Raw genomic sequence first — 14,732 nt, forward strand, 5'->3', positions numbered from 1 at the left:
GTATTAAAGGGTCGTAGCATTAGGAAGATTGAGAAACACGGCTTTACAAGTTTCTATGCCTTTCCACCCACCTCAGGGGCATGAAACCTTTCGTCTGTAACGCTGTGCCTGGAGCTGCCCTTCCAACCTCTCCAGCCTGCTTGGCTCTGCTAGGCTCTTCCCGGCCTCGCCTGGAGTCTGCACACAAGCCTTTGCTTCTGCCTCATTTTCTAGTCCTATTTCCCTTCTCTGTTTCAGCCCCCTATACCACACACATGTTCACATCCCCTGGTCCCAAGCATTTCGGGAGGAGGCATTTGTAAAAATCCCGATTAACGGCTAGGAGCGGGCCCATCTAGCCTCCGTGCACTAGTTCTGGTGTCGGGTTCCTGGCTACGGGAGGACACGCCACCGAGTGCGCGCAGCTCAGGGAACAAAGGCGCAGGGCACTCGGCTCGCGACCGTTGTTCCACAGCAGCCACCGTCTGGGCACGCTGGGAGGAAAGGTAGGCTGCCTAGGGGCCGAAGCCGAGCGGCCCGGCCCGATGGCGGGGAAGACAGGCAGCACCGGGAGGAAGCGGCCGCGCGGGGCGAGACCACGAGACGGCCTGGCCCGCAGCACGGGCGGAGGCAGATGGCGAGAGCGTCCACCGGCTATGGCGGGACAAGGCGAAGGCCCTCAGTGTCCAGCTTCGATGTGAGCCACACGACAGCCGCCAGTAAAACCCGGCCGACCCGGGTGCCCCCCTTGGCGGCCACACAACGAGTCACAAGAGGGGGGGGCGGAGGGAGCCGCCCCGCGCCTGCGCACCATAGCCCCACCCACCGGGCCGCCCCTCTCCGCCCTCTGCGTGCGCACCGCCTCGGGTCCGCCTCTCCGAAAGACGGCTGGCGCGTGCGGCCCGGCCGAGCACTGGTTGCCCGAGCCTCACCGTGCGCGCGTCCGCCTGCTTGTGGCTGACGTGAGACTCTGAAGCCGGCCTCAGGTAGGCTGACTTCGGGGATCCCGGAGGAACGGCTCCCGGGTGCAGGAGCCCGTGGCGCCGACAGAGCCCCGGCGCGGGCGGCCACGCCACTGGGGTGATAAACGCCTGTCCTCACCAATCAGGGGAGAGACATCCCGGCTCCTGCCCAATGGGCTGCGTCTCTAACGGGAGCGGGGGCGGGCAGTCTCGGAACGCGAGGTACCGGCTCCCGCGCGCGCGGGCCGCGTGGCCCAGCTGAGGGAGATGGGGTCGAGTGGGGAGACCCAGGCAGCCGGGATCGGTGTGGTGGAAAGCGCCGAAGGCCGCCGCAGAGGGGCCTCCCCGGGCCTCAGCCTGCCACCGGTGGGGCCGGCCCGGCGGCCTGGCGAATCCTTCCGGCCCTAGCCCGCGGGAGGAGGGGGCTTGTAGGCTCGCTGGGCCTGACGGGCCGGGCCACCCAGCCGCTGTCGCTCTTTCCAGTCCGGGGCGAAGATGCTGGCGTTTGGAGCTGGTTTACGTCAGCGTGGCTCACTTACGGACGGCCACACTCGTCCCTTTGACTCCTCAGCAGCCCGGTGACGCGGCTGCTGCTGCGGGGGTTTTCGTCCCACTTTTTACGGCTGCGCGAACCCAGGCAGCGGGCGGCTAGATCGAGATCTCTACACCAGCTGGTTCTGACGGGTTCTGAACCTCCTTCTTCCTTCCTTCCTTCCTTCCTTCCTTCCTTCCTTCCTTCCTTCCTTCCTTCCTTCCTTCCTTCCTTCCTTCCTTCCTTCCTTCCTTCCCTCCCTCCCTCCCTCCCTCCCTCCCTCCCTCCCTCCCTCCCTCCCTCCCTCCCTCCCTCCCTCCTTTTTTTTTCATCTCTTGATCTATATTGCTTTTGTACTTGAAAACCTTTAGTGTCTTGTCATCTTCAGGAAAAAGTTCACCGTGGACATTCAGCTTTGCCCATCCATGGGCTGGCCCTTTGCCCAATCCATCCCTTTGCCCTCATCCTCTTTCCTTGGTGTATCCCCGGGGCTCACCTGCTTGTTCATGCGTTGCTGTTGTTTAGCTTGGTTCGGTCAGACAGCCTTTAAGGCCCATTGCAAGGCAGGTCTTCAAAACAAGAGCGCCTGGATCCTCCTGACTCCAGGTCATCCCTCCCTGTCCTCTGAAGAGCCCCAGGAGGCTACCTTGCTCCTGTCACTGAAAGATGGGCTTTCTTATTTCCCTTTAAGAGCCTCGGTGCGTTCTCTGTGCTTCCTTCCATCAAACCCTGCTAGTCGTTTAATTTTAAGTGTTTTAACCAGCCTGCTAGAAATTTGAAGTATGAACCCTCATCTGACTTAGATTTTTTTGAGGTGCCCCTAGCATGTGAGTAGCTCTCCCATAGTAGGTAGTTTGTAAATGTTAGGGAATGGGTCCTCTCCAACTGGATCTCTGTGGTTGGGTTTTTGTTTTTTTTGTTTTTTTTTGTTTTTTTTTTTTCTTGCCAGTCACTGTGGGAAGACTGCCAAAGTATTCTCTGGTGGGGCAAGGTGAGATGATTCTTGCAGTAGCAACCTGTTCTGAACTCATTCAGAGTGGCTGAGGAATCTGTAGGAACATCAGAAATTTTTTCCGTGTGTCTAATAGACTTTGTGAGATATGCCAGGTTAGCACATACCTAAAATATACCCAAGTTTAGTATGCATGTGCTGATGAACCATTCAGTTATGAGGTGACAGCAAATCTCCCAAATAACAAACATTTAGTGTGAGGAAGAAACTGTGCCATATTTTGGGGTTCACAATCTGCATTAACATACTGAAAACTCCTGAAAGTCATGGGTTAAAGATTAGTCAGAATTTCTTTTGATTTTTTTTTCCCCCATAAAATAAGTCTCTTTTCCCTCTTTTGAGATAGGGTCTCCTTATGTTTGTAGAGTGTCTTCAAACTTGGGACAACCCTCCTTCCCAAGAGTACCCTTTTTTCCCCCTCAAGATAGGGTTTCTGTAGCTTTGGTGCCTGTCCTGGAACTCTTATAGACCAGGCTAGCCTCACAGAGATCCGCCTGCCTCTGCCTCCCTAGTGCTGGATTAAAGGCATGCGCCACCATTGCCCAGCTATGTAACCAGTCTTGAGACCCAAGAAACTAATGGAAAGTCCAGGTCCACAGACAAGCAGACTGCAGGGATGGAAAGGGCTCTTTAATGACCCCAGAGGTGACATGGAGCTCAGATGCTTACTTTTGGCTCATTTCTTACATTTTCCCAAATGAGATCTTTGGAGACCTGCTCTTCACCACTGTCAATAGATACATCCCCAGAAAGCAACTGGGCGGAAGGGGTCCAGCTCTTAAATGATGGCTGCCTCTACTCTACCTCCTGGTGCTGGGACTAAAGGCGTATGCCACCACCGCCCGGCTAAGTGATCCTTTACAGGAAACACACCCAGTCAAACCCTTTCTGGAAACCCGATTGCATTTTGCAGAAACATACTTTTGAAACATTGCAGCAGAGAATAGAAAAAGCAGGCTAGCATTCCTTGCTGTTTGAGGGGAAAGATATTTCAATCATTATGATTTCCTTGCCAAGTATGTTCCTGGGAGGAGTGGGGTTGGGAAATGCTTCCAGCAAAACTTCCCTGTCTTGTTCCTTAGCTTTAATTTGGCCTCACACAGAACGTTTCTAGAGGGAAAAAAAGTGTCTTTTTGCTAAAGTAAGTGTTTTCCTGCCACAGGGTGACTGCATTTTCTTTTTTTGGTTAAATTTAGGTTTGCTGACCCAGTAGTCTCCCAAGCTGGGGACTGGTGACAAATCTTTTGATGTGTCCCTGTCTCCTTGCTTGTCTGCTGTTTTCCCTGGTCTCTTGACTGCTGACCTTGCATCTACACTACTTGTCTCGAGTATTTCTTTTACTGCTTTTTTACTATCTGGGTTTAGTGTGATCTCTGTTTGCCTCCTCCTCTGTTCAGTGTGGGCTTTGGACTGGATTATTTCACAAGTTCCATTTCCTTCAGCCTGTGTCATCTCTTTAGGGCATACCTGGGAGAGATTGCTGCCAAGAAACATTTATTAAACTACAGATGAGAACTACATGTAATTGAAGGAACTGGAGGTTTTGTATGACTTATTTTAAACGCTTAACAGTTCTTTCCTGTTGGTCAGTCTTCTAGAACTTAGCGGAGCTTTGTTCTCTGTGTGTTTAGCCAAACACATTTTTTTTCAAGGAGAATTGGAATGCTCTTTCAAGATTATGACGTTTTTTCTCCCATAGGGGAAATTTTGAGACATTTGCCTGGTACTCAGTGTCTGGCAATGATACTGGCTAACTGGCTGTGAAGGTTTGTTTGTAAGATGTATATATAAAAATCTGTGTACTTGCCGGGCGGTGGTGGCGCACGCCTTTAATCCCAGCACTCGGGAGGCAGAGGCAGGCGGATCTCTGTGAGTTCGAGACCAGCCTGGTCTACAAGAGCTAGTTCCAGGACAGGCTCCAAAACCACAGAGAAACCCTGTCTCGAACCCCCCCCCCCAAAAAAAAGAATTTATAAAAAAAAAAAAAGATCTGTGTACTTATATGTAAATTTCCCTTCTAGGTTAAAAGGGAAAATGAAGTACATTCTGGTTACTGGTGGTGTTATATCAGGAATTGGAAAAGGAGTCATTGCCAGTAGTGTGGGCACAATACTCAAGTCATGTGGCTTACATGTAACATCAATTAAAATTGACCCCTACATTAACATTGATGCAGGAACATTCTCTCCTTATGAACATGGTAAGCGAACTGCAGTTTTCTCTTCTAAATAGTAGCTGTGTCTATGTAAGAACATGCTAGCTCTTGGGGATTAGGTGTACATCTTGCATAATTTCCATTTCCTGCCTTCTAGAATGATCCTTAGTGTAACAGAATGATGATTTTTCTCTCAAAATAAAAGGAAGCAGCTATCTTAATAGATAACTTATTTTCTATAACAGATATGAAATGTGGGTGGCAGGTGGGTGTGGTGGCAGAGAAATGAAAATTTTTCATGTCATTTAAAAGAAGACAAAATATGCTGTTTGTGGCCCTGAGTGCTGGGATTAAAGGCGTGCATTACCACTGCCTGGCTGGAGAAGCAGTTTTAAAACCTACCTTAAAGCTGAGTCTGGTGGCATAGGCCTGTAGTAGTAGTCCTAGTACTTATGGAGGCTGAGACAGGAGTGCAGGTCTGAGGCCAGCATGGACTAACTACATAGTGAGCTCAAGGCCAACCTGGGCTACTTGTTCAAGGCTAGTTAGGATTATATAGCAAGACCCTGTCAAAACAGTGAAACTCATTAAGACCCTGTGCCTTCAAATTTTAAAGTTCTATACTTTTGCTTTTTAGTGTTGAAATAAGAATCTGGAGGATATATACTGCCGTTTTAACAAGTAGCATCAGAGGATCCATATACTAGAGGAATTTTATTGTTCTCTCAGTTCTAGAGGATTGAACCGAGGGCTTCGTGTGCTAGCATTGCCCATCCACCTTTGAAGGGATTTTAATACAAAAGGGTTAGGGTCTCTGAAGGGTGATATAAGACGGTTTTCCTGTTTTTGAGCTTGTTCCCTATGTAGATGGTGGGAATGAATCATTCTAGGCAGCATTTCCATCATGAAGTTGCGAAGAATAAATGTGAAACAAAGGAATGGGGCAACTAGAACTATTTAATAACTGCTCAGAACTAAAGTGTGCTCCAAAGCTGGCTTTAAAGTCAATACACCCGGGGTTGGGGATTTAGCTCAGTGGTAGAGCGCTCAAGGCCCTGGGTTCGGTCCTCAGCTTCAGAAAAAAAAAAAAGACAAAATAACAATAAAGTCAATACACCCTTTCTTTGTTTATGTCATAGAAGTTTCGAATAGTCCTGCTTCTTTTCTTGACCGTTTGCTGCTTGGGTAGGTCTTTTGCTCAAGATCCATGCTTCCCAGTAGTGAGTGAGTTCAGGTTGGAAGCACGAAGCACTCTTTTGGAGAGTAATTGGCAGTTGTCTTCAGACATTTAGTTTTCTAGAAATAATGTCCTTGTTTTGTAATCTGGTTGTGCAGACTTTGTTCCATCTGAATGTTTATATTTCAAGATTGAAATTGCACATGGCAAATGTGTTTTTCATTTCTTTGAACATATTCACTCTTCACTGAAGGAGAAGTTTTTGTGCTGGATGATGGTGGAGAAGTTGACCTTGACTTGGGAAATTATGAACGGTTCCTGGATATCCGCCTTACCAAGGACAATAATCTGACCACGGGGAAGATATACCAGTATGTCATTAACAAAGAGCGCAAAGGAGATTACTTGGGGAAGACTGTCCAAGGTAAGACTGGATTTACCTTTAAGTAAGAAAGAAACTATTAGCTAATTTAATTTCTTTTAAGTATAAAAATTTACTTTTATGTGATTTTAGTATTTTGTTAAGGTATTATTACCAAAATATCCTTTCGGTTGGAAATTCAAAATTGTATGGCTGTTCCCTCAGAAAATCTTTGGAGAAAGCTGCTATTGGCTCTAGTAATGGCATAGGTGTTGTCAGTCAGCATGGCGACATGGTTGGATTCCGGAGAGCTGCTGCTTTTACATGCTAAGCAGTGAAGGAAGCTTAACTGAGGCATTGTACTTTTGGTGGCTTGTGTAAGTGATGGGGAAATGAACTTCCATTGCTTATGTTGGGAAACATACATGTGACACAGGCTTCTCATGTGATGGAAGTCTGAGAAGTGGGCTCCTGGGTCCTCTGGAGTTTTCACCAGCTCAGCTGACATCTGTTGGCTGTTCTGGGATTTTCTGTAAGTAGTCATTTAGGAAAAGTGCTCCCTGCTTTGAAACGGTGGCACTGGGACTCCATTGGTCTAGTGGGATGACAGTATGCGAGTTTGGGCCATTGCTTTCCTCTGAGTAGAAGAGCAGTTTGCTACACTGAGAACCAAGGTTCAGCCTGACTCTGGTCTGGGGCTGCCCTGGCCAGAGTTTGGTCCAATCATTTCATAATTTGGTGCTTAGCTCTGTTACATACTAGCCCTATGAACACAGGAAGGAAAATTCTGTACACTTTTGAGATGTGGTTTCCTTTTGTGTAAAATGGAGGTGGTAAAGGCTTCTGCTATTTGAGTTGATAAAGAGTTAAAAGACTGCATCAGGATGCTGCTGCTCCACCTTCCTGGCACATAGAGAGGGTCTGTTGTGAATTAAGGTCATGTTGGTTGTGCAGTTTGTTCTGGTGTACTTGTTCCTTTATTTGTCACCATGAAATGTGACTCACTAAGGGTCAGACCATTAGTGGTACACAGGTACACAGGCCCCAGACTACAGGAATTTGTGGGCAAGAACTAGAGGGGCAACTTCTGTGGTTGAGACATTACAGTCTGGGACAGCAGCTGTCACCCAGTGGATGTTATGTGAGGCTTTCACTGATTCCTAAGGAGTTTAAATGTGGAGTAATGAATTCTGATTAGTGTTTGTAGATCACTTGGCTGCTCTGTGTGGCGTAGGTAATGGATATCTATGCAAGAGCACTGTTGCTTAATCCCAGATCATTCCAGTCACCTGGGAATTGCATTCTTGACTCCAACAACTGTGATTCTAAAAAGTGTCCCACAGTAGCTGGTTATTACTGAATCCTGGATGTTCTGCTATCTTATAAGACATTCTCAGAAGTAGACGTCCTAATTACTTCTACTTGAAGACTCCAAGCTTAAAGATAAAGAGATAATCGACTCTGAGCATAGCTGGTGAGTCGTGAACTGAGATTTGACCCTAGGTGCCGTGCCTTTCACAGCTTTGCTGTGTTGTTATGTCTCTTGCAGTGGATTGCCTACCCTTTGGTTAAACTGGAAACATGGCACAGGGTTCTGGTAGTATGTTTGCTCCTGGAAAAACGCTCAGGTGTGATGCACCCACTGCAGCTTCAGCTGAGAGCGGTAGGGGTGGTCACAGGCTTTGTGTCCTTGTGTGGTGGAAGAGTAGACTGCACAGGGCATGTGTTTGGAGCTGCTTAGGGAGCCACTTTTGGCTTCATTCTTTTCACATGGCTTCCAGAACAGTCTAGAAGTCTGGAAAGGAAGCCTAGGGAAGTGAACCCAAAGATTTATTGAGTCACTTAAGGGCACTTCAAAAATATTATGATCCTATTGCTTGTTTAGGAAGAACTTTTCCTAAGTACACCCATATCCCATTGCTTGTATATCTAGACAAGAAAGTATATCAGTTTGTCTTAACAGTCAATGTATTTGCCTTCATAAATGCTGATTGATAGGCAAGCATAAGTTACAGGTTTCTTTTCTTTTCTTAGTTGTCCCTCACATCACAGATGCAGTCCAGGAGTGGGTGATGAGACAGGCATTAATACCTGTAGATGAAGATGGCTTGGAACCTCAAGTGTGTGTTATTGAGGTTTGTATGATTCTTGCCTGTGTGAACTAGTTCAGTCATTCCTTTCCTTAGCTATCAATAGGACCATGCCCAGTGAAAACCCAGCCTTCCATTTCTGTGCATGCAGTGTGCAGCAACAGATGGAATGGTGCACAGGGGAGACAATATTTTCCCTAACAGTGTTCTCTTTTAGTGTGTGTTGGACAGTCTAACACATACTCAGAGTGACAGGACACATTTTGTCACTTGTTATTAGTAGCCCTTTGCTTGCCTCTGCTTGCTAGCTTCCTTTGCTTTGTTTCTATTCTACTGTCTGTTCATCCCAGCTCAGGAAGTCCCAGCAGTTTTGTTATAACTGGTGGTTTTTAGTAGAAAGGTTATACTTAACTAAGGAGATTCATCTAGGCTCGCTCCTCCCTCCCTCCCTCCCTCCCTCCCTCCCTCCCTCCCTCCCTCCCTCCCTCCCTCCCTCCCTCCCTCTGTAGTTCTCAAGTGAATCAACAGTGCCTAAGAATTATAGTCTAGTTTCTGGTTCCCTCCCTCCCTCCCTCCCTCCCTCCCTCCCTCCTCCTCCTCCTTTTTTTTTTTTTTTTTTTGAGGCAGGGTTTCTCTGTGTAGCCCTGGCTGTCCTTGGAACTCGCTCTGTAGATCAGGCTAGCCTCAAACTTATAAAGTTTGCTTCTGCTCCACCAAGTGCTGGTGTTAAAGGTGTGTGTCACCACTACCTGATTCCAGGTACCTTCCAAGCCCAGTCATTTTCTTAAAATGCTGTGACGATATCTTCAATATTTTTAGGGAAATCAGGAGTTCCTAATAGTATCAACTTTAAGCACAAAGCAGTGTCTGAAGACTGACATTCTGTAAGGCTAGGAGTTTGCAGTTACACTGCAATGATAGAAATTCAATGTTAACCTCTGAGATGGTGTTTCTTTTCAGCTTGGTGGCACAGTGGGAGACATTGAAAGCATGCCCTTCATTGAGGCCTTCCGCCAGTTCCAGTTCAAGGTCAAGAAGGAGAACTTTTGTAATATCCACGTCAGTCTGGTTCCTCAGGTAAGGTATACAGTTTGGTTCTAAGCTTTCAACACCGGAGGTACAAGAAATAGGAAATAAAGACTTCTGTTAGTTTATTACAATCACATGCTTTATTTATTTGATGTATGTAGCTGAGTCTTCTTGCTAGTCCGTGTTCTGAAAGATTAAATGGAAAAGGTTTGAAAAATGAATCAGGATTCATTGTAATAAAGGTAGTAGATTGAACATGTATGCTTGTCTTTGCTCTCTGTCAAAATCAGAGTGAAGTACTTTTTTTAAGACAAATTCAGAAAAGAGCATGGAGATGAGTTGGCAGTAATAAAAGTAAGGAATTTACAAAGCACACTGACACATAAAAACTGACTGAGCAACCTTGGGTGTGCATCTGCAGCAGGGGGTGCTGAGAAGCTATTCTTTTTGCCCTGTGGCCCTCTAGAGGCTCATGATAGGCAGTGTCAGGCTCTTCTGGGAGTAGGATGAGTATAGGGCTCACTGCAAAGACTGCTCATACCTGTTTGCTTTTGTGCCCAGTCAGGCATCTGCGTCTCTTTTTTTCTATAAGATAGCCCTGGAGAGAGTGTCTGACAAGCAGACACTGGATAGTTGAGAGCAGTGATGCTGAAACATAAACATGCCATGTTGCCGAGATGCTTACTGTCTTGTACCTGTTGGTTCTCAGAATCCAGAGCCAGGCTGGGCCCCTCCACAAGGGAAGTCTGAGACTTCTGTTATGTGTGACTAGCCTAGGAGAAGACACTGCTCCTAAGGCTCCCCAGTCACCAGCCTGTCTTTTATAGGGAACTTCTAGTTTGCTTTTAGATAGGAGTCAGCAGCCAGTAACTGAATGTGTTCAGCAGGAACTGGATGCCATATGACAGGAACACAGGTAAGAATTGAAGCTAAGAATTAGATAAACAGAGATTACAGTAAGGAGGGAAGCTGAAAAAAAACCCAGAAGTAGGACAGAGACAGAAAATAGGAGAGAGGAGGTAAGAAAGAGAGGATTGGTCCAGATATGTTGTATATAGCAGGGTATCCTGTAAAGAAATAAGGGAACTGGAGGACCAAGAAGGCTGAGTCTGATGAAGCAGGACTTGGCTGATACACTCCTCCTAGACAAACGGGTGAAGAAAGCAGCCCTCACTGGAGAAAACCACAGGGTTGAATGTAGGACCCAACATTTTCCAGCACTATCTTTGCTATTCTTTTTTAATTAAATATCAATTGAAGAGAGAAAAAAAAGAAATGAACAGGGAAATGTAGTTTGAATCACAGGCTGTATTTGGGGGCCAAGGGCTATTGATTGGCTCTTTTTTTTTTTAAGTTTATTTACTTATTATGTAGAATGTGCTGTGTCTACATGTTTGCTTACATGCCAGAAGAGGTCGTTGGATCTCATTGCAGATGGTTATGATCCACCATGTGGTTCCTGGGAATTGAACTCAAGACCTGAAGAGCTGTCAGTGCTCTTAACCTTTGAGCCATTTCTCTAGCCCCTGATGGGCTATTTTTTTTTTTTTTAAAAGGCTTGTTTTATGAAAATAGATCTATATTCCTTGGTTGATGTGTCATCTGTGATTGCTTTTATACTGAAACAAAGTTGAATCTGTATGACAAACTATGGTCCACAAAGCTCAAAATAATAACAGTAGTAATAGTAATGGGCTTTGAGATAATATGCCATGATGTAGCTCAGAGAGGCCTGGACTCACTGTAGTCTAGACTGTTGGCCTTGAACAGCCTGCTAAGTGTTCAAGTAATGGACATGAGCCATGACGTAAGACTAAACCCTAAAGTAGTTATTATCTGGCTCTTTACAGAGTTTACTGGCCTCTGATCTGAATAAGAAAACTTTTTTTAAAAAATATTTATTTATTTATTATGTATACAATATTCTGTCTGTATGTCTGCAGGCCAAAAGAGGGCACCAGACCTCATTACAGATGGTTGCCGGAAATTGAACTCACGACCTTTGAAAGAGCAGGCAATGCTCTTAACCACTGAGCCATCTCTCCAGCCCATAAGAAAACTTTTTAAGACACAGTTTCTAGATTAGAAGAGCCCATTGTGTGCTTACTGTGTTGATTCTAAAATGGCCAGACTAAGGTTCATAGTGATGAGTATAGCTATAGATATTCCCCGCCTGCTGGGCCCCCTGGACCAGATTTTCTCTGTCCGCCTGTTCCTGAAGCTGCTTATAAAATAACCTCTCTGTCTAGGTTGTGGCGGCGCACACCTTTTTCCCAGCACTCGGGAGGCAGAGGCAGGCGGATCTCTCTGAATTTGAGACCAACCTGGTCTATAAGAGTTCCAGACAGGCTCCAAAGCTACAGAGAAACCCTGTCTCGAATAAAACCAAAAAACAAAATAAAAACAAACAAAAAAACCTCTGAGGCTTAATATTCATTACATACTCTTTGGCCTATTAGCTCAGGCTTTTTATTAACTAATTCTTATATCTTAAATTAACTCATTTTTATTATTTTATATTTTATTACAAGGCTTGTGGTTTGTTTTTTAGGCGGCTACATGGCATCTGCCTGCCTCTAGCTTCTTTCTCCCTGCATTCAGTTTAGTTTTCTCGCCTAGCTATATTCTGCCTTACCATAGGCCAGAGCAGCTTCTTTATTAATCAATAGTAATAGAGCATATTCACAACATACATAGGGAATCCCTTATCAGTGAGAGTATAGAATAATGAAGTAGAAGACCTCAAAGGCCCTACGGAAAAAAATTAATTCAGTATGACCAAACTGCATTAAACATTCTTGAGGCAATGTTTCTTCTCAACCTGCCTAATGGCTGTAGCCCTTTAATGCACTTCCTTAGGTTGACCTAAGGTGGTGGCCTCCAACTATAAAATAATTTTCGTTGCTACTTCATAACTGTGATTTTGCTGTTGTTACGATTTGTAATAGAAATAGCTGTTTTCCAATGGTCTTAGGTGACTGTTGTGAAAAAGTCATGATTCCACCAAGGGTCACAGTCCACAGGTTGAGAACCATCATTCTAAGGGAAGGTTCTTTCCAACTGAGAACTCTAGACCTAGCAGATCTGTCTTAAGTGTGGGAAGAGAATAAAGATACTTTATTATAGATAAAGTATGGCACATGGTCTACCTGAATACTTTATATACTCAAGAGTGTACACAGCTGAAATGGTATCATGGGTCAGGAGGGAGAGAGCTCAGTAGAGCATGCCTTAGATAAGCTGAGCTGTAGCAGAAAGCAGGGCAGTAGACTGGGAGTTGACATGGACTGGGGGCTGTCTTTAGTGTTGGCCAAGCTCTGGTTCAGTTCTGCCCCAAATACAGATATGGAAAAACCCATTATTTGTAGGATTTGGAGAGTGGCAGGGCAAGACCGTGCAATACTGTCTGTTAAGCCAAGCCCCATAGAACCATTTGACCCTAAAGTATATGCATGTGTAACTTCAATAAAAATCAAGGCTGAATTGTACAATCAAATTTTCCAATCAGAGATTTAGAGAAAAGTCCTGCTTGGAAAGCTGTCAGAGAAATGAACCACTTGTTTTTTTATTTTGTAAAACAGCCAAGTTCAACAGGGGAACAGAAGACAAAACCTACCCAAAACAGTGTTCGGGAGCTTAGAGGACTTGGGCTTTCTCCAGACTTGGTAAGGTTTCCTTCAGTGTCTGCTTTTGGTGTTATTGACCACATCTAATTAAAATCTGGCCTCTCGCTGAGAAGCAGGTGGATCTCTGTGAGTTCAAGGTCAGCCTGGTCTACAGAGTGAGTTCCAGTACAAACTCCAAAGCTACAGAGAAACCCTGTCTTGCACGCCCCCCCCCCAAAAAAAAATCTTGGCCTCTGGTGTGATGGATGTTTGTCAGCAGATGTCTAATTGTGGAGAAAACAGGGCTTTGACTGGGATTGGAGTCTGATTTTCTTGCAGGCACATAGGAAGGCTAATACTTCTTCTTGTGTCTTGCTTCTCGCAGTCCTTCATTCCTCCTAAGAACATTGAGGAGGAGGAGAACCAGTTAGCTCTTGTAGTTCACTCTTTCCCCTTTGCTGTCTCTCATGCTCTGCTTGGGATTTAGGAGTTGTGGTTTTGAAAACTAGATAGTGGTGTGTTTGTGGATCATGTGCAGTGTGCTTGGAGCTGACATTTTGGTCCATCTCAGAACATTACCGCTATTTTAATTCCAGTTGCGGAAAGCCCTACTTAGACTCTTCCTTCTGCTCCAAATTCCTTGTTTTCTTAATTACTAGGTGGTGTGCAGATGCTCAAATCCTCTTGACACATCCGTGAAAGAGAAAATATCTATGTTCTGCCATGTGGAACCTGAACAAGTAAGTACTTTTCACCTCTGGAAATGACTTTGCTTCTCCTTACCTTGGGGTAAAGGCATCTGGGGCTGAGTCACGTTCCTTGTGTGACTCTTAAGCCAGGGACTCTTCAGGTTCTGCTTCACGCTCAACCCATGGAACACAGGATGATTTTCATTTTTTCACAGTGATCCTTTATTGTGTACTTTATTTCAGGTACTTCTGTTTTCATTAGTGAAGAAGGGGGAGATTTCTTTTCTTTAGCAGAATTGATTCTCATAAGAATTACTCTCTGGGCATGGCAGTGCACTGTTTTAATCCCAATATTAAGGAGGCTGAAGCAGGTATCTCTGAGATTGAGGCCAGCCTAGTCTACATGGCTAGTTCTAGGACTTCTTGTTTCAAAAGAACAAAAACAAAAAAATAAACGCTGTGAAAACTCTTTACTGTTACTCACTGAGGAGTCGTCCACATTTATTGCAGATTTGAATTGCAAGTCTTCTGCCTATTTTAAACATTGGATTGTTTATATCAAGGTATAAGAAGTTAATCTGAATGTAGTCTTTTGTCAGGTATGCAGTGTTTTTTCAGCCTGTGGCTTGCTTTTTATGCTCTTAGTGGAGCATAGAAACTTATAAATGTTCAATGTTTTCTTTTGTGAGTTGTGCTGCTTTCTCTGCTTAATGATAGTCATGAAAAATTTCCTCAATTTTCTCAAGTTTTATATCATTACCAGACCCATTTTGAGTCAGCGTTTGTGTACAGTGTGAGGTAAGTAGTGACAGATTATCTTTTTGTGTATGAATATTCAGGTATCCAGCCCTACTTGTTAAAATCAATTTTTGTATAGTATGTAAGATTTGCTTCATAAACCTTAGATTTATGTATAACTTCATTTTTGTTACTATAGTGAATGATATTTTTAAAAACTTTTTTTGATTAGGAATAGCCCACATGCCGGGCACCCTAGTGGTTTCTTTTGATTTATAGTTTAGCATCCTACTGAAATTCTGTTAAATCTTGTTTATTATGGGCACATACAGTCAATCATGATGCATGCATGTAGTTCCAGTTGCTTTTATTTTTCAGATCACATTGTGTTTCTTGTTTGACT

At 44.8% G+C, this 14,732-nt stretch overlaps 1 protein-coding gene and 1 non-coding gene across 3 annotated transcripts in view; both read left to right on the top strand.

The window, feature by feature from the left end:
- The first annotated feature begins 818 nt into the window (after positions 1-818).
- Ctps1 (CTP synthase 1) overlaps positions 819-14,732 on the top strand; it is a 28,320-nt gene continuing 14,406 nt past the window's right edge. The window contains exons 1-7 of one of the 2 annotated variants that reach the window (XM_057784287.1): positions 819-965; positions 4,507-4,685; positions 6,071-6,241; positions 8,213-8,313; positions 9,229-9,345; positions 12,879-12,962; positions 13,562-13,642. In XM_057784287.1, coding sequence (XP_057640270.1) covers positions 4,520-4,685; positions 6,071-6,241; positions 8,213-8,313; positions 9,229-9,345; positions 12,879-12,962; positions 13,562-13,642 — 720 coding nt within the window. In that variant the 5' untranslated portion in view covers positions 819-965; positions 4,507-4,519. Of the gene's footprint in view, positions 966-1,807; positions 2,465-4,506; positions 4,686-6,070; positions 6,242-8,212; positions 8,314-9,228; positions 9,346-12,878; positions 12,963-13,561; positions 13,643-14,732 lie in introns of those variants that run through there. The other variant, XM_057784286.1, reaches the window with a different exon arrangement.
- On the top strand, positions 10,383-10,510 carry LOC130884518 (small Cajal body-specific RNA 4). Its single transcript, XR_009058045.1, has one exon. It is a non-coding gene; the product is annotated as a small Cajal body-specific RNA 4 (non-coding RNA).

Source organism: Chionomys nivalis, chromosome 11 (assembly GCF_950005125.1).
Source record: "Chionomys nivalis chromosome 11, mChiNiv1.1, whole genome shotgun sequence".
NCBI classification, from domain to species: Eukaryota; Metazoa; Chordata; class Mammalia; order Rodentia; family Cricetidae; genus Chionomys; species Chionomys nivalis.